The sequence below is a fragment of the Opisthocomus hoazin genome, chromosome 19 (assembly GCF_030867145.1).
Source record: "Opisthocomus hoazin isolate bOpiHoa1 chromosome 19, bOpiHoa1.hap1, whole genome shotgun sequence".
NCBI classification, from domain to species: Eukaryota; Metazoa; Chordata; class Aves; order Opisthocomiformes; family Opisthocomidae; genus Opisthocomus; species Opisthocomus hoazin.
In genome coordinates this window covers 5758622-5779071 of record NC_134432.1, presented here as the reverse complement: position 1 = coordinate 5779071, position 20450 = coordinate 5758622, and the positions used below count along the sequence as shown (strand labels likewise).

General features: G+C 52.7%; 1 protein-coding gene across 5 annotated transcripts in view; it reads right to left on the bottom strand.

Moving 5' to 3' along the window:
- RGS3 (regulator of G protein signaling 3) overlaps positions 1-20450 on the bottom strand; it is an 80646-nt gene that overhangs the window by 44514 nt on the left and 15682 nt on the right. The window contains exons 1-8 of one of the 5 annotated variants that reach the window (XM_075439443.1): positions 19905-20027; positions 17502-17583; positions 16693-16798; positions 16054-16393; positions 15591-15630; positions 11094-11284; positions 9201-9284; positions 1463-1574 (exon numbers count right to left, since the gene is read on the bottom strand). In XM_075439443.1, coding sequence (XP_075295558.1) covers positions 1463-1574; positions 9201-9284; positions 11094-11284; positions 15591-15630; positions 16054-16393; positions 16693-16798; positions 17502-17583; positions 19905-19958 — 1009 coding nt within the window. In that variant the 5' untranslated portion in view covers positions 19959-20027. The other 4 variants (XM_075439442.1, XM_075439444.1, XM_075439446.1 and 1 more) reach the window with 4 other exon arrangements.

Below are 20450 nucleotides of genomic sequence, written 5' to 3'. Positions count from 1 at the left end.
TTGGAAATGGGACATAACAACTGACAGGCAGCCTGCGGTGTCTGGCGTAGCACGGCAGATCCCCAGCACTGAGGCTCACAACAATATGGGGCACGTGGAGAGATGCAGCTCATCCACAGAGCTCAAAACTCGGCTGGGTAAAATCATGGGACGTGGCAAAATTGATCCAGAAAATGATCCCTTTGGAGAAGCAGCCCAGATCTGGAATAACCCCTGTTGGTCAGGGCCGCGGGACTGCATAAAGACATCAGCTCACAGAGTTACAGAGCCGTGCGGGTTGGAAGGGGCCCCTTGGGGGGTCTCTCATCCAAGCCCCTGCCCAAAGCACCCAGCTGAGTCCTGAACACCCGCAGGGATGGAGGTCACACAGCCTCTCTGGGCAACTTCATATTTGACCAGCCTCACCACAGAGAAGTTTTTCCTTACATCTAACCACAATTTCCCACGTCGGTCCCCGGCACAGCGACACCCGCTGCCTGGGCTCCACCAGCCCCACGCCGACTGCACACAACACAAACCCGCACCCAAAATGCGACGGCACCAAAGAAGGAACGAGGTGGGACTGGGCCCGCGGCCAAGAAGTAGCTCCGCCGTAGCAAATAGGATGTGGTCGAGCAATTCATTCATTCCTCTTTTGACCCCGAGTAGCTGAAGGCCACCTTCCACACAGCCTCAGCATTTCAACATGAAACAACTGATTTCAAGTCACCCCCTGCCCTAGAAGCCCTCCCCAAGCCCTCAGCTGGACGTGAAGGTCCAGTCGAGGTGAGCAGAGCAAGGGCATGGTCCACAGCCACCCACCAAGGCCAGGGTCTGCTCTGCCCTCACCAATGGGGTGTGCGTGGGGGAGGCATGCTAGCGCGGGGGAAAACGTGGGCGGCTGAAGGGAGAAGTGACAAAGTACAGGTCACTACAGCTTAGCCAGACTGCCTTGGAGACAACGTCTGAACTCTCTCGAGGCACCGTGGGGGAAACCTCAAGCCTGCACTTTCCTTTCTCAGCCTTGGCAGGGCCCCGCCACAGGCGCTGCAACACCAGCAAGGGGAACAGCCCAGCCCAGCACGACCCTGGGGAATGCCAGCCCAAAACCCCCGAGAGACGCACCCAAAAAGCCCTGGAAAGCGGTGCCACCCGAGTGCCCCGGAGGGGTCCCAGGAGATGGAGCTCCCGAGGACTGGGTTAATGCAGGGACGGGAAGGGTGATGCGGGCCCTGCAGCCCAAGGAAGGATGATCTGGCAGCGCCAGTTGGATGCTGTAGGTGACCCTGCTTCGGCAGGAGGGTTGGACTAGATGACCCACAGAGGTCCCTTCCAACCCCTACTATTCTGTGATTCTATGGTACTGTTACATACTAGAAGCAATGGGACAGCGGGGTGCTATCCTGCTGCTGGCCAAAATCCTTTATAGCCAGCGGCCCCAAAAATGCCCCAAATGTCTCCAGGTGCTGCTGCAGACACTCACCCTCCTGGAGCTTGACACTCTGCAGGTAGAGAGGGTTCCTCAGCACGTTGCAGCGCCCAGGCTCGTCCTCCTTGGTGAAGAGCAGCAGGTCGGAGTAGACAAAGAGGGTCACCTGGAAGCACGAGAGCAGCAAAGAAGTTGGAATCAATCTCTTGGCACTGAGAAAGGTGCTCTACCCTGCGGAGACGCACCGGCCATGACAGGCGGCCCCGGCCCCGCTTCGCGAAGGGGCCAGCTGCTGCTACACCCCTCGGGGTGCTCCCGGCAAGCTTCGGACAAGCCTCCCCCAGCTCGGCAGCCGCCTACCGAGGCTTGCAGAGTCCCGTGACAAGAGGGATAAACGTGCCCGACAGTTTAACGCCACGCAAACACACCCTCTGCTCTCTCGTGTCACTTCCCATTTACATAAGTTATAAATCAGAGGAGCAGGAGGAGGGAGTAAGTTGCTGGCTAATCCCGGCACACTGTAGAAGCTGCAACCTAAAAGCAAATGTGATCTCCCGGAACACACTCACGAAGGAGTTTCTCGCTGTTCTCAGTCTTTGCATGCCCCATTTTGCTTCCTCTGATAAAAATAACAGCTTGGCTTTTGCAACAGCAGAACCCACGAGAGCAGTTGCAGGGAACAAACTTGACACCTTTAAACCACGCTGACGGGTGGAAAGCAAACACCAAACTGCACGCCTGCCCAGCTCGCTGCTTGAGCGGTGACTCAAGCGTCCTAGAGCTGGGAGCTACTCTGGAGCAGTGGCAAGTGCTCACAACTCAAAGGTAGATTTTGTTCTGCTTCTGGCTCTTGCCTGAGGTCCCTAGTTCAACCAGTACAGATCAGTGTGATCTTCACAATGAGAAGAATGAGCTCCTCCACTGTACCTTGACACAGAAGCCTACTGGGGGCGAGTAGCTTGGTGCAATCGCTACGCCAGTGCCACTGTGCCGAGGTCTGAACCTTTCCTGCTCTCCAGCAGAAGCTGGGGGCATTCAGCAAAGCTTCAAGGACACCAGGAAGCGGCTGCAATATACCAGTGGGTATACTGGACGGCGGACCTCCTGCATACAGCCAGAACATGCACTGCTCTCAGCACAAGACACAGCATGTGAGCGCGTGGCTGCTTACAACCGCTCCTTGGGACGCTCCCAAAAACCTCCCACAGCAAAGGGACTGCTGCTTCGCTACACCAAGCAACAGCAACCAAGGTTCTGTGGTCCTTTTTTCGCAAAAGCAGGAAACAAACCAGCATCCCAGGGGCTTACTGGAAGCTGGCACCACTGCCAACACCCGCCCAGCCTCTGAAAGGTGACTTTGCTCTGGACAGGGACAGAGTCACTGTTTACGGGGACGCGCTGCCAGCACAGTTTGTCTCCGTGCCCCGCGGCTGACAGGCACATGGCAGGAGGGGGACGAGCTGGGTAACCATTTATCGCGTGGTGAGGAGTCTCACGTCAGGGCAGCAGCATCTGGCTTTGAAACCCCAGTCAAGCCCCTGCCACAAGATTTCTCCTTGCTGCACAGATTCATTTTTGTGGTATTTTTAATAAGCACAAAGCTACCAGCGTAGCTTTAATTGACAATGAAAGCAGGGAGTGTCTGTTTTTCTCTTTATTATTTGGAAAATCCCTTCCTCTGCTCTCAGCATACAGTTGGCCTAGCGCCCACATTCACCCTCTTCATTACTTCTGACCTTATTATTAATACAAGGAATAACGAAGTACAAACTGCACTATAAACTTTCTCTCATGCCCATCTGGGTCCAAAAAGTAACTTTTCTGGGACATGTCTGGTGCCATCCCAGGTCCCTCACCCGCAAAGAGGAGACATTCAGGGATTGTGAGAACAGCAACTCAGCAAAGTGAAGGAGATAAAGCATGGTCAGCAAGTGGTCGTGCTGGAAATGGAGGAAAGAAAATGCAGACCTAACACACACGGAAGTTTAAAGGGTAGAAAAAAGATTAGAAGGATCAGCAGGAAAAAAAAAAAACCCACTTCAAAACCAAGGGGATTTAAGTAGGGAATCCTAGAAACAGAAACACACAAAAAGTATTTGCAGGCAACGTTGTGCTTGTATGGGAAGATGGGGCTGATTGGGTTCAGGATGCAGAGAAGATGCGGGTTTCATAAGAGCATCTCTATTAGATGCTGCTTCCAGCAAGACACTTGATTTCAGAGCAGCTCCACACAAAACCGTTCGCAGAGGTCCCTCTGCACCTCCAGGCTGCTGGGGGAAGAAAACGAGGGTGTCCCTTCCACCCATACAGCCGGAGCCTGCCACGAGCATCCCGGCACCGCGAGGTCCAGGGCTCCAGCAGACCCTGCCTGCAGAGGTGGGAGCAGGACGGGCTCTGCGGGACGGAGAACTTACCCCACCCGCAGAGCTGAGCACGGGAAACTCGAATCATGGATGACACTGAGGCAGCAGCCAGCAGGTAGAAGAGGGGAGGGCTGGAGTGAGTAATCTGGAGCTCTGCCTAGGGCTGCCATCACACTGCCCACAAGCTGTAACACGTCTCTAACAGCCCTTCGCTAACAGATCTGCTATCTCCCATGAAAAAGTGCAGGGCTCGTAAAAGCAAAAGAGCAAACAAAAAAGAAACACAGTGCCTGAATTCATCCAGGTGAGACACAGAATCCACCAGATGTGAACAGATTTTAGAGGGAGAAAAAAAATTGTTCGTAGAGGCCGACACTGATGTCTTGGACACGGTGTGCTCTGCATGACGGCAAATAGCAAAGCCTCTTCGGCTGACAGACTTCAATAACTAAAGAACATAACCAGCAAAGCACTGCTACCGAAGGAAGGGGCGCGTTTAAAGTGTTTCCTAAAAGAAAACAAGAGAAAATGAAAGCCAGGAGGGAAGGGGGGAAGCGGTGGGTGAGCGTGCTTCCCCAAGATGAGAACAGGAGCTCAGCGCTGGGCCTGCTACGGAGCCCCACCGCAGGAAGAAGCGATAACCACGCCTCGTAAAGCAAAACACGGCAACAAAAACATGACCAAAAGGTGCCCAGAAACCAAGCCTTGCAGCCAAAGCACCCTCCCATTCAAGCTGAAGAATGGTTAACTCTCCTCCTAACCCATCCTCTCCTGCTCACGGGTGCTCAGGGAGCCTCTGCCACCCACCTTACGGCAGGGAGGAGTTTGCACGTTGCAGGTGCAGCGGTGCATCAGCAGGGACACTGGCACTGGGACCAGTGCAAACCCTGCCAGCTCATCCCAGTGCCTGGCAGGAGAAGCCTGAGCTGGTGGATGCTTCCCGAGACATCGCCCTCTCTCTCTCCAGCAACCATCTCATACCTGTGCCCAGCAAAACAGGGGGAACTGAGGAAGCAGAGCGAAGCAGGGGCAGGTCATTTACGATGGAGCTTTCAGCTGCCAAAGGAGAACATAGCGATGACCCCGTGCATCGCTGGCCAGAGAATGCTGCCTGCAGCTGCCTGGAGAAATCCTATAATCCTTGGTGGGGAGCTCTTCAGACAGATATCCACCCCTAGGACTGATCCACACACATTTTCTCTTTACCAGTACTGGACTCTTCTCCAGAAGAATTGGGTGCAACCCCTAAAAGAAACTCCAGTGATACCAGCATGAGGGTTGTATCTGCGGAGTTCATGTGTCCCCACTCATTTACAGTTGAACTAAACGGATGAAGCTTTCTTGATCTTCCTCATTTTTTTCAGATCTTGATTTATCCTTGTAGCCCTCTTGTGAGACCATCCAAACTCCAGGACCCTCGATGAAGCAGACATCACTGTTGGACTCAGACCCCCACATACAGGGCGATGTCACCCAGTCCCTCCTGTTCAGTGCTCCCCTGATCATATCCTTCAAAGTCGCAGCTTTCTTGGCTATGGCTCTGCACTGGCAGTTACTGAATTTTCACAGAGACCAGAGCAACAGGAGAACGTGATTCAAAGTAATCCAGTTACCACAGCTTCGTACATTAGCATCTCAGCCAGCCCAGCCCCAGTCTAAAAAGAGAAGTAGCCTGGGCTTTGCAGGTGGGGTAGGTGCACACACACAGGCACGGCACTTCGGAGACAGGCATGAACTTCCCAGGTCAGGGAAACCTTACCAACCTTCACTGATACACTGAAGCCTTTGAGTCGTTGCTTTCCATGCTACACAGCCCTAACTCTCTAAGCATGACCTGCTCCTTTGCTCCGGAATTTTTACTTCTGCACGTATTCATATTAAATGCATGTTTTCTGAGACTTCTCGGCAGTGTTTTAGCCCACAGTCCATTTACCCTCTTTTACCATCTCACACGTTTTTTTGTGCCAAGATTATTGGCACGGAATTTGAATGCTCAGGAAGGAGTTTATACGCTTAGCTAGACTTTGACGAAAACCCACCACCACACTTGCCAAAAGGAGATCCACAGCAAAGGCTTTAGCTGTCAACCTTGAACCTCATCTTTGCTTACCTGAATCAAATATTCTCCTACCATGAACATCAGAGGAGAGAAGGCACTGAAGACCTCAAGCGATCATGTACCTACCTTTAAACATGTGTAGATGGGGAAATGGTGTAAAAAAAATGAGGAAGTAAAGGATATTAAGAGACAGAAAGAAGAAGGGACAGCGTAAGTGGGACTAGTGTGGTGGAGGGAGGAGGTAAGTGCACTTTTATCATATTCTCACCCAAATTAAAGTGTCTAAAAAAGGCTGAAAACAAGATCTTGATACATCTGTGCCAAGGAGTAGGGTTTTGGTCAACCCACTGTGCTGGCCAAACTCAGCCACGCACTGAAACAGGGAGCTGGCAACCCCATCCCAAGCCAGGAGTGCTGGGAACCTGCAGTGCAGCACTTGGGACAAGGAAGAAAAGCCTCTTGCCCTACAGAGAAGAACATAAAACCTGGGCATGCTGGTCCGTGTCCTCCAGGCTCCTGGCAGAGCTGGGCGCTTTCAGAGCTCAAGGGAGGACCATCCCGATCTAAGATGGCAGAAAAGAGAGCTGAGAAGGGGTGAGCACGGCCCACGCTGCAAAGGTACCTCAGGGCTTTGGAAAGTTGCCTCCAGGTACAACATTAGGGACAGACTGACAAGGACAAAGCCCATGTTGGACACCTTGTGTGCAATCACCTGCATCACGCTGTTCCTCTGGCACTCTGCGGGCTGGAGGGATTTCAGAAGACTGTAAAAGCGGGAATTGCAACAAAGTCTAGACAGGATGTGATTAAGGCCTGAATAAGGATTGCCCCAGAGGTAAGGTCAGGGAAAGGACAGATCCTGGCAAGCCTCCAGAGAGATAGGTTGACTCCTTCAGGAGATGGGAGAGAGCTTGCTCAGTGACGAGGACGCAGTGCCTGGTGTGGAAACTGCCAAGGGGAAAAAATTCCAGTTTTCTGAAAAAGAAAAAAATGGAACAAGACCTCCACCTCCAGCCCCTGCACCTGGGCCCTCCTCGCAAGCCACTTAGCCAAAGCAGAACATGATGCAGAGAACAGCCCTGCAAACCCCAGGAGCAGTGGTCCAGTTTGAGAGAGGATGGGTGGGAAGAGCAGTGGGAAAATGGAAAACCACATGGAGCATGGAAGAAAGCACCAACTGGAAACGGGATGGCCTCTGTTTGGGCAGCAGAGGAGGCTGGAGAGAGAGCGAGCTCAAGTCCAGCAAAAAGAGAAGTCAAAGCCCTTCTGTACCAGGTGATGCCGTGTCTTCTCAAAACAGCAAGGATCAAGTTTAGTTTAATTACAATGACTCTGGTAAGTGGAAATTTTACATTTACAGGTATCACAGGGGAAGCTCCATTGTGTCCAGGCCGCTTTAGGTCTTGCTGGCTTCAGAAGTTTAGGCTCTCCTACCTCACAGCCCATCAGGACCAGAGCAGACACCCTTGCTGCGCAGGAGAAGGGCAGTCTCTGGCTTTCCAGATAGACCTGCACTGATTCCTTGAAGCTCTGCAAAGCCTGCCGTGACCCCGTGACACACTGCAGACACGAGAAAACCCTTCCCCAGGGACATGGCTGATATCCCGGTGTTGCTACCTACAACTGCCACCTCCCAGCAAGATGGGGCTCAGCACCACGCCTGGGTTCACACCAAGGGAAAGACTCCTGCCTTCCAAAGCCAATGCTGCCACATGCTTGTTCCCGTTTGCTGCTTCTATTTTTTTCACTACGCTTAAGTCACAATCTCTTGCCTTGCTCCTCTGCCAGGCTTACACAGACATCGCAGCCTCAAGGTACCACCATTCTCAAACGCTGTCTCACATTCCTGGCTGGTGTACAGCATCCTGCCCTTCCTGGCAGTAGCTCCAACTGGGAAATCCTCTTCCAGCCTCACGCTCATCCTTACGGCATCGTAAGCAGAGTCCTTTCCCTGAGACGCTGTCCTTGTGACCCTGCTCACAGCTGGGTCTCTCTCTGAAGTGGCCAGCGTGGCCATTTGGAGACAGCTGCACACGTCCTCCAAACACGCTTGTCCCAAGGCTCTCCATCATCTAAGTATGAACACACACACACACACACGCTCCACCCAGCATGCAAAGGGCATTAGTTATCCACAATTATTCCACATTTGGCTCTTACTACAGCCCTCCAAGTCTGACCTGAAAGCAAGCAACGCCAAACCACCCAGGAGAAGCATACTGACTTCAGGCTGACCACCATATTCCCAAGCCATCACAGCACAGCTGTGCTACACAGCCTTGTGTCGACCTGATTTTCATTCATGCGGGTGCCCAGAAGACCCTGAGCAACAAAGAACAGCAGGACGGACACGGGAAAAGTTTTACTTAAAAATCAGCGCCACATTTCCTAATTGATCATGCAATTTTTCATGTACTTAGGTGCGGGGGAGGGGGGGGAAATAGTGATTCAAGTCAAAGCAAGGGATGAATTACACACTGAAAATCAGAAAGAGAGAGGAGTCACTTAACGTGACAGAGTCTTGTACTGTTTTGTGCAGGCCAGCGATATGACATGCCTCTGGGATTCTGCTGTTGGCCACCCAGAAGGTGTTACCCAGAAACAAAGATTAGTCAAGTAAAAATTCCTTTCTGGCCCTGTGAAGATGACGCATTGCTTCCTCCAACTAAATTCAAACTAAAGTTCTTCTGTGCAGTGGTGAGAGTCTCTGAAAATGCCCCAACAGAAACAGCAGCTCCCTCCAGCACTGGTGAGCAACGCAGGAGTGGGCTCTCCCCGCTGCTGCTTCCTCCGGCCCAAATCCCAGGGCTCTGCAGGCTTTACCGCGGGACGCAGCGAATGCAATCAACACCTCCAAACTCTGCCAGTTTGGATGTCGAAAGCTGTCACGCACACTGGCTCAACACGTAGCCAAAGCTTGGTCGTCTCCCGGATTTTTAACAGCCCTCTGATAACACTGCAGAAAAGAAGCTGAAGTAAGAAAAAAAGAGAAGAATCTGGACATGTGACCTGTTTCAGGAACTAAATTTCTGAAAACGCCTGTAAGAAGTTCTCTGTCTGGTTCTCTAACCTGCCACAAAATATTCTTAAACTCCCTCTTTCCGAGTCTGCCAGTGGCCTCAGCTGCTGGGCTGTGACCGCCATGCGTTTGCCACGCGCAGCTTCTTCTCTGTGAGCATGAAGGAAGACAAGAAAAAAGCTGATTTCTAGCAGAGTTTTGATATTTAGTTTATCCCCGTGATAAACAAATTTTTCCAAATATCTTATTAATTTAAGTACCTCAGAATAAAACATTTCCAATCTCAATCTACCATATGAGAGTGCAGAAGAGCGTGTTCCAAAAGCTCAGGCAGCATGGACAGAGTCTTACCTGTATGGTCCTGCTTCTGCTCTCGTGAAGCAGCAGCTCCTCTGACAGAAGCAGAGTCCGGGCTGGGTTGCAGAGATCTAGGGGCTATGTTCAAAAGGAGAAAAAAGAAGAAAAAAAAGAGACAAAAAGAAAGAAACAGTCAAACCTTCCACTGGAAGTGTGGTTTGCCAGAAAAACTTTCCACCCACCAAACCCACTTTGTCTTCACTTTATGCTGCAACTCATTCAGGGAGAAGCCAGCTCACACTGAGCTCAGAAGGACAGAAAGCCTGCAGTCCAGCTACACGATAAAAAGAAAGCCTTAAACTTCACGCCTGCATCAGACCCAGCTATAAAAAGAACATCAGCCGCTTGCCTCTTTGTATGCTAACTGTTCCGCACCACGCGAGCCTGCTTATGGGCGCTTTTTAGCAGGAAACACAACCACAACACGGCACGTTAGCTTCTCACGTCCCTCAGACCAGAATATTTGCTACATGGTTCTATGGCCTGCTCTCGCAGTAAATTAAAGCGACTTTCAGCAGGCTGCCCCTTCTCACGCCACGCTGCACGCTCAGCTCCCCGGTCAGCGCCTTCCCTGCCCGACGCTGGAGCAGAACGGGACGGGTTCAGCTGTCCGGGCTGCAGAACAAACCCTGCAAAACCAGCCCAGGACGGTCCTCTGGAGCAGCACGGCAGGCACATGAGGCTGCCTGCACAGCGGCCTCCCCGTGCGAGACGAAAACCAGTTCCTGAAGCGGCAGAAACACCCCAGACTCAATCCAAGACAGAAGTTTTGGGAGTAAAGAGCCAGAAGCGCCAGTCGTGTTCCTGCCAAAAGTCAAACCGTGCCCGCAGGCAGGGCTGGGGGATGCTCTGGTGCTGACATGAACGGCCACCCAGGTGCCGTGGGGGAGGACGGAGGAGAGCATCAGCCTTCCCCCCAGCCCCACATCTGCCCCCAGGCAGTCTGCTCCCTCGGACCACATGGATCATGGGTTTGAGCCCAAAGGAAGTCACCAGTCTGAGCTGACATGACAGTGTCGCTGCTGCTAGCAGGGGAGGATGGGTGGTTCCCCACAGTCTCAGAGACAGAATCACAGAATGCTTTGGGTTGGAAGGGACCTTAAAGATCATCTCCTTCCACCCCACCTGCCATGAGCAGGGACACCTTCCACTAGGCCAGGTTGCTCTGAGCCCCGTCCAACCTGGCTTTGAACCCTGCCTGGGAGGGTGCAGCCTCACCACCCTCATGGTAAAGAGTTGACGAAGACATTCATCAGTAGCCTGCTTAAACATACAGGACCAGATGAGGTTTTATGGGGTTCTGGCCATATGAAGGGCAAAATGGAAGACACAGAGGTAGTTAGAGCTACCACTGCCCAATTCAGGGCTAAGTTTTAAGAAAATAATTTGTGGAACTGGGGAGTGAAAACTTCCTCTGCCCAGCCGTTATGCTCTGGATCCTTGCCCATTGTTTTAGTGCTGGCCACCAGCTAAATTTAAAAAAAAAATTTAAAAAAAATTCTTTGTTTGCACACTACAATTTACAGCACAAAGAACCCACAGGAATAAACCACATTGATGAACTGGTGGCCAAAGCCCAGAGGCTGGGATACCTTCTCCTGACTCAAGCAAGCACCCGAGGACCAGATCTGAAAGCTGAAAAGGGAAAAAAAACTCCAACAGAGAATCGCAGGACACAATTCCCTTTGAGAAAAGCACCCAGCGCTGTGCTGAGTAGAGCCAGCTCCAGAGGAGAGAGCTGAGGATGACAGGGGATCCATGAATTCACGGGAGATACTGCTGGGAAATACATCCCCCCTGCACGACGGCCTGGACCCGACCAACAGCAGCAAGTGCTGGGCAGCGATTGCATGAGATCCGTAACACCTCGCTGCCAGCTGCCCTTACCTGCACGAAGACGGGGAACACCAGCACCTTGGGAGCCAGCGTCACATATGTGCCGTAGCTGGAGTGCGGGATGTGCGGCCTCACTATGGTGCAGTTCTGGTAGTTCCCGTAGCTCTTCATCGTCTGCACAGTCTTCATCAGCCTGGATTTTCTCCCAGACCCCGTGTGCGATTTCCCTTTGCATGCGTTTCCTGGACCAACGGGGGAAGCAGAAAGAAACTCAGAATCAGAAGGGAGCTCCCGCAGAGCGGCTGCACGCTGCCGGCTCGGCTCCTGCTCTCGCAGGCTGGAGGGGGCAGGCAGAGCCGAAGGGCACGCAGAGCCGAGCGCTGCAGGGACAGTCATCACCCTGCTGTCAAAGTTTCCTAGGGATTCATGAAATAACACCACTGACTTCACTTTTCCTAATGCAAAATGAGATGTCCCTTGACATTTCTGCTCATCCAAGAACTACTTGCTTGCTGGACCAAGGACTTCACCGGATCACACCAGCAGCACAAACACATCACTGTGCATACAAACGGAAACCCAAAGAAGTCACAGCAAGCTCAGCCGCAGGCCAGCACGTCCATCTCTGTTTGGATGTACGCTGGCCTCTGCGCAATTTCTGAATAGGATACTCTGGAGAAAGAGATGGGGTACTATTGTACTCACCTCCCCATGCAGTACTGAAATTACGAAATAATAAATACAGAACAACCCCAAACATGACTTCAGATGGTCATTCCTGAATCACAGGAGCACCAAGGAGGTTCCCATCACTTGGGAACACCTGCCTGCACCACTGAACTGTGACCCTTCCCTTTCCAGGGAAGGAAAAACCATCTGCGACTAACTCAGGGTGAGGGGAAAAAAAACCCAGGGGAAATTTAAACCTTGGGACATCTTCATTTGCACAAGTTCTGCCTGCTCTGAATTCTGGGCACAGGAGTTCGCATGGTGCAGGAATTTCACATGATGGGGCACTGGGTGGCGGGTTAATCACAGGTGTTAGAGGATACTAAGGTTGGAGGTGGCAGGGAAAGGGACCGAAGCGATAAACACATTCATGCACATGGGATCAATCCATGCCTTTCCGAAGTGCTCCCAGGGATGTGATGATTACTCAGACACGGGGGCGTATTTATAAAGGATGACCTCATTTTGCATGAGGCTGGCACCACATCATCCACTGTTTTTCAGCATTACATGTTGTTGCTGGAAAATGCCTGAGCAGCCCGATGAGTTTTTCGCTCTGTCCCTCTTCATCTCAGAAAGCCGTTCTCCTCCTTCCAAGGAGGGATTACACAGAAGCTCTCCTCTGCAGCCTTCCACCTCAGCTGGCTCAGCAGAGCTACAGCGTTTCCCAACAAGCCAACGCCAGCTACTGCGGCCACTCCCCACCTGCCAGTCTGCATCGCCAGAGGCCAGGAGACGTTAGGCAGTAAGTCAAACCAGTCCCAGAATCTCTAATGTAATTGATAACCCTGTGATTAAAAGCATTATTGATAATTATCAACAATTACCATTGTTCCCTGCTAGCTGCGGCGTGGGTGAGTCCTTCCTTCCCCTATTGCCAGGCGATTACTTCTCCATAGGTTTTCTCAGCCCTGTCCTCCCAGCCCAGAGGAACGTGTTTGAATACCTCCAGCAGGTTCCCACCAGCACTTTGTCTCGCGACTGCAGGCACAGGACATGGGGTGCTCTGAAGATGCTCTGCCTGGATAGAGCATTTCCTGGATCTACCATTTCCTCAGCAGCAGCGCAACGAGGCGAAAGCATCGCAGGCTGCTGGGAGCTGGTGCCTGCACACACAACCAGTGGGTGGTCTGCGGGAAGCAGCGGTGCTAAGGATGGCTTTGTCCATGCTCCTGCCCAGACCCACCACATGGAGCCAGGATGAGACCAACAGTGGGACCAGAACCAGAAAGGATCTGCCAAGCTGCTGCCTGCTGGGCTGCTCTGCTCTCAGGTGGGCTGGGACAGCCTGGCTGCCGAGCAGGGAGCAGCTGTGAAATATTTCCCATTAATGACATGAATGCATTAGGCCCAAGGGCCTCGGCATTCTCTGGTGACCCCAGCGTACAGTTTTGGCCATCCCTGATGTCCCCAGGCCCACAGTGCACATCTCTCCTGCCATACACAAACTCCCATCACAGCAGAAGCAGCAGCATCTACCATGCTGGTGAGAGAAGGTGGGACAGGTCCACGTTCTCCAAGAGCCCTTAACCCCAGACCATGTCCTGCTGGGCACCACCAACCTCTGCTCTGTCCTAAAACTCACAGGCAACAACTCCAGCAGGAACTGAATGTCTGTCTAACCAAAAATTTATGCCTTCTTCAAAAGAAGCCCCACTGAAAAACGAAAGTACTACCTTCCTGCCTCCCGAAGCTGAGGAACAAAGACAGCTCGGGTCCAGCAGGCAGACCTCGCCAGCTGGATTTTAATATATCCAGGTGAGAAGCTACAGCATTAAGCCACTCTTCCCCACAGCCACATCGCAGCAACATGCACGAGCAAACCCTCCGCAGCTCCCTGCTAGCGGGGTGTCCCAGCAGAGACCCTCCAGCACCCCTCCCTCCAGCCACCCAGCCCCAGGAGTTTCTCCTCCCACCACAGCAGCTTCCTGCACAGTGGCTTCTGCCTCTGCACTGTAACGGATACCCATAACCTTCCCAAGCAGAAACGAGCCAAAACACTTCTGAACATGGCTCAGAGCAGATAAGGTCTCGTCCAAAGCAAATATACAAACCTACTCAACATTACATATTCCATTAATTATTAGGAAATAGCACGTTTACTTTCAGATGAACGCCAGCAGAGCCAGACCGCGCTCTGTTGGCAATGCAGACCTGCTGTTTACCGCTTGCTTTAACAGCCTGCCCTTGCAGGGGGGTGGCCCTCGTGACCTAAAAGGCTGTTTCCACCTCTAAGTGCAATAATCCTGACATTTTCTGTTTCCCCTTCTTCATAGTTGCTCTGCCAGATAAAATCAAAGCACGAGAGACAGCTCAACACAAGACAGACACAAACTGTCTGGGCTGTTCAGGCGCTGCTTTTCCTCTTCTCCCTAAATCACCTCATTTTATCAGAGGAATTCATCACCTGCACAAGTCCTGTTCTCTGCACGCTGGCGCAGAAATGCATCCAGCCTGCCTGAAGCGCCCGCTCCTGTCACTGGGTGACTGGTGGCCAGCTCCGCACCGCCGCGCTTAATCACTGCTCGGGTTAATTAACGCCTTCTTCCCTCTAAAGACTTAGTATTAAATAAACCAAAAGCAATCACTAAAGTTTGTTATGAGAAGAAGCCCGAGTCTTTCAAATTCCACCCTGCTGTAAGAACAAGTCCCCATGGTCCAGCTCATCTTTTCACAGATCTTCAAACAGCAGGAAAGAGTTGCAATTATCCACGGTACAAAACATCCCCTGCAGCTGAGCTACGGAAAATTCTTCTGGACACAGAGCTCCGGGGCTGGAAGCATCCAAGGCACAGGGGCCCCAGACTCATGCTGCTCCCTCCTGCACCCCGACATCCCCACCATGGCTTTGCCAGCCCTACGTTTTGCCTGCTATGGACACTGCCCTTCCTTCACAGGCAGGACAAAATTTTCCAGCTGGAAATCGTGCCGATAGCTGTGCCTGCACCAGGGAGGGACTGCTGAGTTAAAGACATTCCTGCAAGATCATGCCTAGGAGGTCAGCTCGGCTACGGACGCACAGCTAAGGGCATCCTGACAGAGCAGGATGCAAGCATGGACTTCTCAAAGTTCCCAAATCAACGAGCAGGCAAAGCGTGTTTCTGTACGGACCTGGACTCCTGCAGTCCCCAGCCCTGCCATGCACCTCGTCCCACTCCTCCTGCAAGCCCAGCCATACCTGGTTCTCCAGAAAGACCCCAGCATACCTGTTGCAGAAAATGAGTTTATACTTCAAAGGGTTTTAGAGGAGAGCTGATCCAGAGACTGCCAAAGACCTTGCAGCAGCCCAGGAAATGAGCATTCCTCAAACGTGGCACTCCAACCTGCACCACTGTTTGTAGGAACCCAAGTCAGGGCCACCCTCGCTCCCTTAGTAACAAAATGAATCTCAAAGCAGGGGCCACAGTATTAGCACTCCCCTACCACAGCATCACGCACAAGAAGTAAAACTTGCCATGGACAGGCCCACGGACTCCTCTGGGGAACCGCCAAAACAACAACGCTCAGCACTTCCACACTTTCATCGTGTCCCTGCCACCAGCCTCCTTCAGCCACTCCACGAGCTCCCACAGAGACCTCCTCACCACGAGGCCCATCCAGTGATGCTGGCAGTCGTGCTCTCCTCTGGGCTTGGGTTCTTGCTTTTGACACAGAGAGGAGGAACATTATATTACCCAAAAGCCCCAGGCTTCTGCCACTGTCCTCAAAATGGGTGGGACTCCATTGCAGGGCCAAGGGCAAGGATTTGACAGCTCTAGGAAGACCACGTTTAGCTCTGCTAGGTGCTCTGTCAGCGTTTTCAGCATGTTGGCGACTTACCCCCAGCAGCGTTGTTCTCTTGATAGACAGGCCTCAGCAGCTGTAAGACACAACCCAGAAAGGACACAGTCACCTGCAGTAGGCTTGAGATAGACTTTACAACAACCAATTGCAAATTTGAGCATGCTAAACCCAGCAAAGCCAACGCGCTCCAGAGAGATGAGAATCATTTTTGCCCTATTGCCAGCAGAAAATGAAAGCATTGCACTGTGGTGGACGCAGTGGACATGCTCCCTCCACCCGCACCCCTTGAGTGAGCCCTGGGAGGGGGTAGGAGGTCATTCACCCCGGCTCTACAGTCCTGGTGGTAAGTGTTTTAGAAAAATAGCAAATGCTCTGAGGTCTGGTATGTGCTCCAGCAAACACCTAGAGATGATGCTCGATACGGCCAAGAGAGGATCCAGCAAGCACAGCCAACAGCCACATGCAGTAACTGGAGCGCGAGGCTGGAGAGCAGCCCTACCTGGCTTCCCGGGTTCAAGGGCGCTAAGATGATGTAGTTCTGGTCCGCGGCAGAGGGGACCCGGGACAGCGGTGGCATGGTGTTCTGCCTCAGCTTGCCGATCTCCGTGTACCTCTCCCAGCTGTTCAGCACCAGCCCGTCGCTCCCATCGTACAGTACGTGGCAGCTCCGGCGCTGCTCGGGCCGTGGGGGCACGGTGCTGTTCTTTTCCCGCTTGTTGGGTGGCGACTGGAGGTCATAGGCAGACTTGCAGGACGATCTGCGGATCATGCCTTCAGGTCCTGACTTGACCTGCGGGACGAGCCTCCAGACCAGCAGTATGATCTCCGTGGGACAGTTCCTGGAAGAGATGGCACGGGGCAAGTCAGAGATGGAGTAGCAGGGAGTGAGGCGCCCCACATCTCCCAGCCAGCCATGAGCCCTGCAGTCCTTCCTCCCTCTAACGCCTCTGCCCCTGTCCTGCCCTCCCCAGCCCCTGCAACCTTTCTTCTTCCACTCCAGAGAGTCCTTTCCCAGTCTCCTGCATCACTCAAAGCCTCCCCCTTCCTGTAGCCACTCAAAGCTCCTGCTCCCCTGCCCCAGGCTTTCTCGAATGGCCTCTCCCAGACCCCTGCACTGGTGCTTTGGGTGAATACTCACCGGATTTCATGCGCCAGATCCACACATTTCCAGTGTTCCACAGGCTGCTCGTTCAGCTGCAGCACCGTGTCGAGCTGCTGCAGACCGGCCTTTTCTGCTGGGCCCCCTACGGAGAAGAGACAGATGCCAGTCACCCACCAGACAGAGAGCTGAGAGTATGGCAGGGAGGAGAAGCCCTGGGGCTGGTGGACACCCAAAGAGCACAGCTTCACAGCTTGCACCACTCACTCCTCCAAACCCAGATCTGTTTCCCCTAACATCCACACTTGAAAATGAAGTGGGGCCAGCTGAGCCTGGAGCTTCACCTTCTGACATGCAGGCACTCACGCACACACAGCGCTGGGACAAAGTCAGAAGTGCTCTCTCAGAGCTACTGCACGAACTTCCAGCGTTTCCTGGTGTGCAGGGGGGAGCACCAGGATACAGCAGAGACATCAATCCATCCCACAGGTCTGCAGCAAGGGGATCTGGTCAGGCAGCCGAGGGCTCCCGTGATCCTGCTGTCTTCTGTGCCCCTGACACCCCCGCCACAGATGCTTTCCGTAGGTCTCCCAAACAGCCTGACAGCTCTCAGGTTGGAGAGGGAAAGGAACAAAATCTCTGCAAACTACTGCAACACTCTGCCAAAACAGTGACACAGCGCTGACCTCATTAGAGGCAACTGAGAATTCATTAAGCGAAGTTTCTTGGAGGTAACCAGAGCCCTGCAAGGCAGGGGAGCTTCTGAATCTCAACATGCTCTGGGAAGCTAAAAAGGAACAGAGTCACTCATTCAAACCAAGATGGATAAAAATGATCTGATCTCTTACCGGAGTCCACTGCCTGCACACGGACTGGGGAGTCACAGCAGATTGTGAAGCCAAACCCGTCGCTTCCTCGAGGGATCGTAATCTGAAGACAGACACCAGAGTCACCCTGTTAAGTAGGAAAGCAGCCGCGGCACGGGATGAGCGAGCATCCCCCCCTTCACACACAGACTGCCCCGCAGCCCTTGGGAATGCAGGCACACGGCGCTGCCGGGAGCGGTCGCAGAGCCCGAAGGAACCACCACAGCGAACGCTGGCACCCCGCGGACAACGGCTCTCTCCCCTGCTGCAGCCAAAGCGGGGTGGGAAGAGTGCTAAAAAGCAATGCAAAATCAGGCTGGGGATCAGAGAGGAACGTCGCAAAGCGAGTGTTTATTGAGCGCACACGAGTCTCCACGTGCGACTCTTGCAAGGTCTGACAGGCCACAAGAAAGGAAAACCCGGCAGTCTGGCTCTGACACCAATTTCTAACACGGCTTCTCTAAGCAAGACACTTCAACATTTCGTTTCCAGCTGGGCAGTACAGAAATAGCAGCACTCCTCTGCTCCAGAGGAAGCGGTGAGGATCGGCACACGCCTGTCTGCGAGGCGTCTGCGCTGGAGCAGGCTCTGTAAGCATCACCCTGTTAGCTGGGGTGAGCGTGTTTTCTCTCGCTGAGCTTGGAGAGGATGGATGCTGTGTTGATTTAGGCTCATTTCTCCTCCTGAGTCAAGAAGCATCGAGTTTATTAATAAAATGATATTCATTTTTTGATGCTGGCTTCCAGCAGCAGCTCAGCATGACAGTTCCTGTAAATACCTGATTACCCCCAAGACATTTGTCAAGATCCTTGTTTTACTGACAGAGAAAAGAAAAGAAAAAAATCCATCATCCGACCTGTATTATTTCAAGAACAAACAGCCAGAGAGATGAGGAATTCAGCAGAAGCTGCCAAGGAGGGGAACTGGTTCCTCGCACCTTTAACACGGGAGGGCAAACGCTTTCAGTTCTCTGCACCTTGCCCCTGCTTGATTGCTCAGCATGAAATCAGTCTTCAAATGAGAAACTGTCTTTGCCTGGCAGGATCGAAAAGTGGGTCCAGTCCCACTACGCTGAGTATTTTTCTCTCTGGAGTCTGCTGGATCTTCAAACAGGGGAGCAGGCTGCTTATGGATCTGCACCTTCGAACCAACCTCTCTTCTCAAACACGAAGCAGAGGGGATCCGAGTCCTGCGGAAGCGTTACCACTGGCACCTCGGGAGCCAGCGCAGCATCTCTCCCTCCACGGTCACTTCCCAGCCTACAGCTTCTCCCACTCCTTCTCCCCGAGCTGGCTGGCTCTTCTCCACCACCAGTGGAGACACCTTCCCTGAGCCACTAAATATAAGCTTCTCCCTGCTGACGGCTCGCTTTCCTCAGCTCCCACCACCATGGCCATTACTGCAAGTTGAATGTCGGTTTTGCCGCTGTGCACAGAACTAAGAAATACGAGCATCTGACCTAAGCTGGAAGGCGAGCGGCAAGGTGGTGAGAGACTCCAGCACTGTGGAGGCTCACTGTACCCACAACTTTGCCAAAAAAATACAGAAGAAATCATCAAAATAGAGAACTGAGGAAATCTAAGACACAAATCACAGCTGGTTGTCATTAATACAAAGCAGAGCAGCATTCCTGCATGAGACAGTCACGCCAGCCCTGACAAGAAGCGGGCATTTTTAGTTAAACTGGTTCTTTGTGCAATTCCCGATACACACCGTCCCCGAGGCAGCTTTAGCACAACGTGATCAGCACAGGAGGGCAGAGAAAAGCTGACGATGAGCCGGGAGCCCCAGACCAGATCATGGAGGGAAAATTCTGTTCGAAAGCACAGCAGACTGGGACCTGCACAAGCAAAACCAGCGCCTGGCATTGCGCACCGAGCAGGTCTGAAAGGACTTGCAGCAGCTTTTACAGGGCACAGCCATCTATTTCTCATGCAGCAAGTCGCCGGTGATTGTAACCGGCTTCAAGCAACGCTTGATTCTCAAATACATTCACATTAAAACAATTTAAAAAAGAGATGGTAGCAACCTGGCAGAGACTTGGCTGCCTCCCATGCCTGCCTCTCCTCTAATGAGTGGTAAATTGGAGAGAACACCTTGCAGCTTAGCGCTGTCATCACTGGCCTGCCCCCCCCTCCCCGATCCCCACTCACACCGCAGCAACAGGCGGAGGTCAGCCAGGACACCTATCCAAAGATGCTCTCCTTATATTCCCAATATTCTCATTTACAAACTATAACAGCAGCAAATCAACACCCTAGAAACAGAGCACACAGAGCCCAGAAATGGTGAGAAAGCCCACAGACACCCGAAAACTCAACCGAGACTTGCAGCAGCGCGCACACAGGCGCTGGCACACGGCTTTTCCCCAGGGGGGATACAGACCTGCCTGTACCTCCGCTCCGAGCACACCTTGCAGAGTCCATTGAAGCGGTTCATGGCTGGAAACCCTAAACTCGCCTTTAGCCCATGAAAATCCAGTCCCCCGAAGCAGCCGTAACCCCGATCTCCTCGTATCGCACGCGTGTGGAACAAACCACAGTCAAACTGGCATGACCGCCCATGGGAACCCAGCTCCAGAGAAGAATGGCAGGAAGCCACCTTTCACCTCCCCAGCCCCTGCCTGGGCTGTATGCCGCTTTACGATAAGCCAGCGGGCTTCCTGAAAACCCGAACTGACAAGGAAGGGAGAGAGTTTTATATTAAAATTCCTGTCAACTCTTTAGTATTCCCTAGTCCCCGCTCTGTTGATGTGGCTTTTGTTCCCGCGGCATTCTCCGGCCGCACGGAGCACTTTGTTATTGCCACGTTCTCACAAACACTTTGAGGATGTTTAAGCGGTTTTTCACAGGCACCGGCTGTGCGAGCTTCGCTTCATTAAAAAGATGACTTGCACTCATTAAACTCGTAAAGGATAAGAGGGATTTTGGG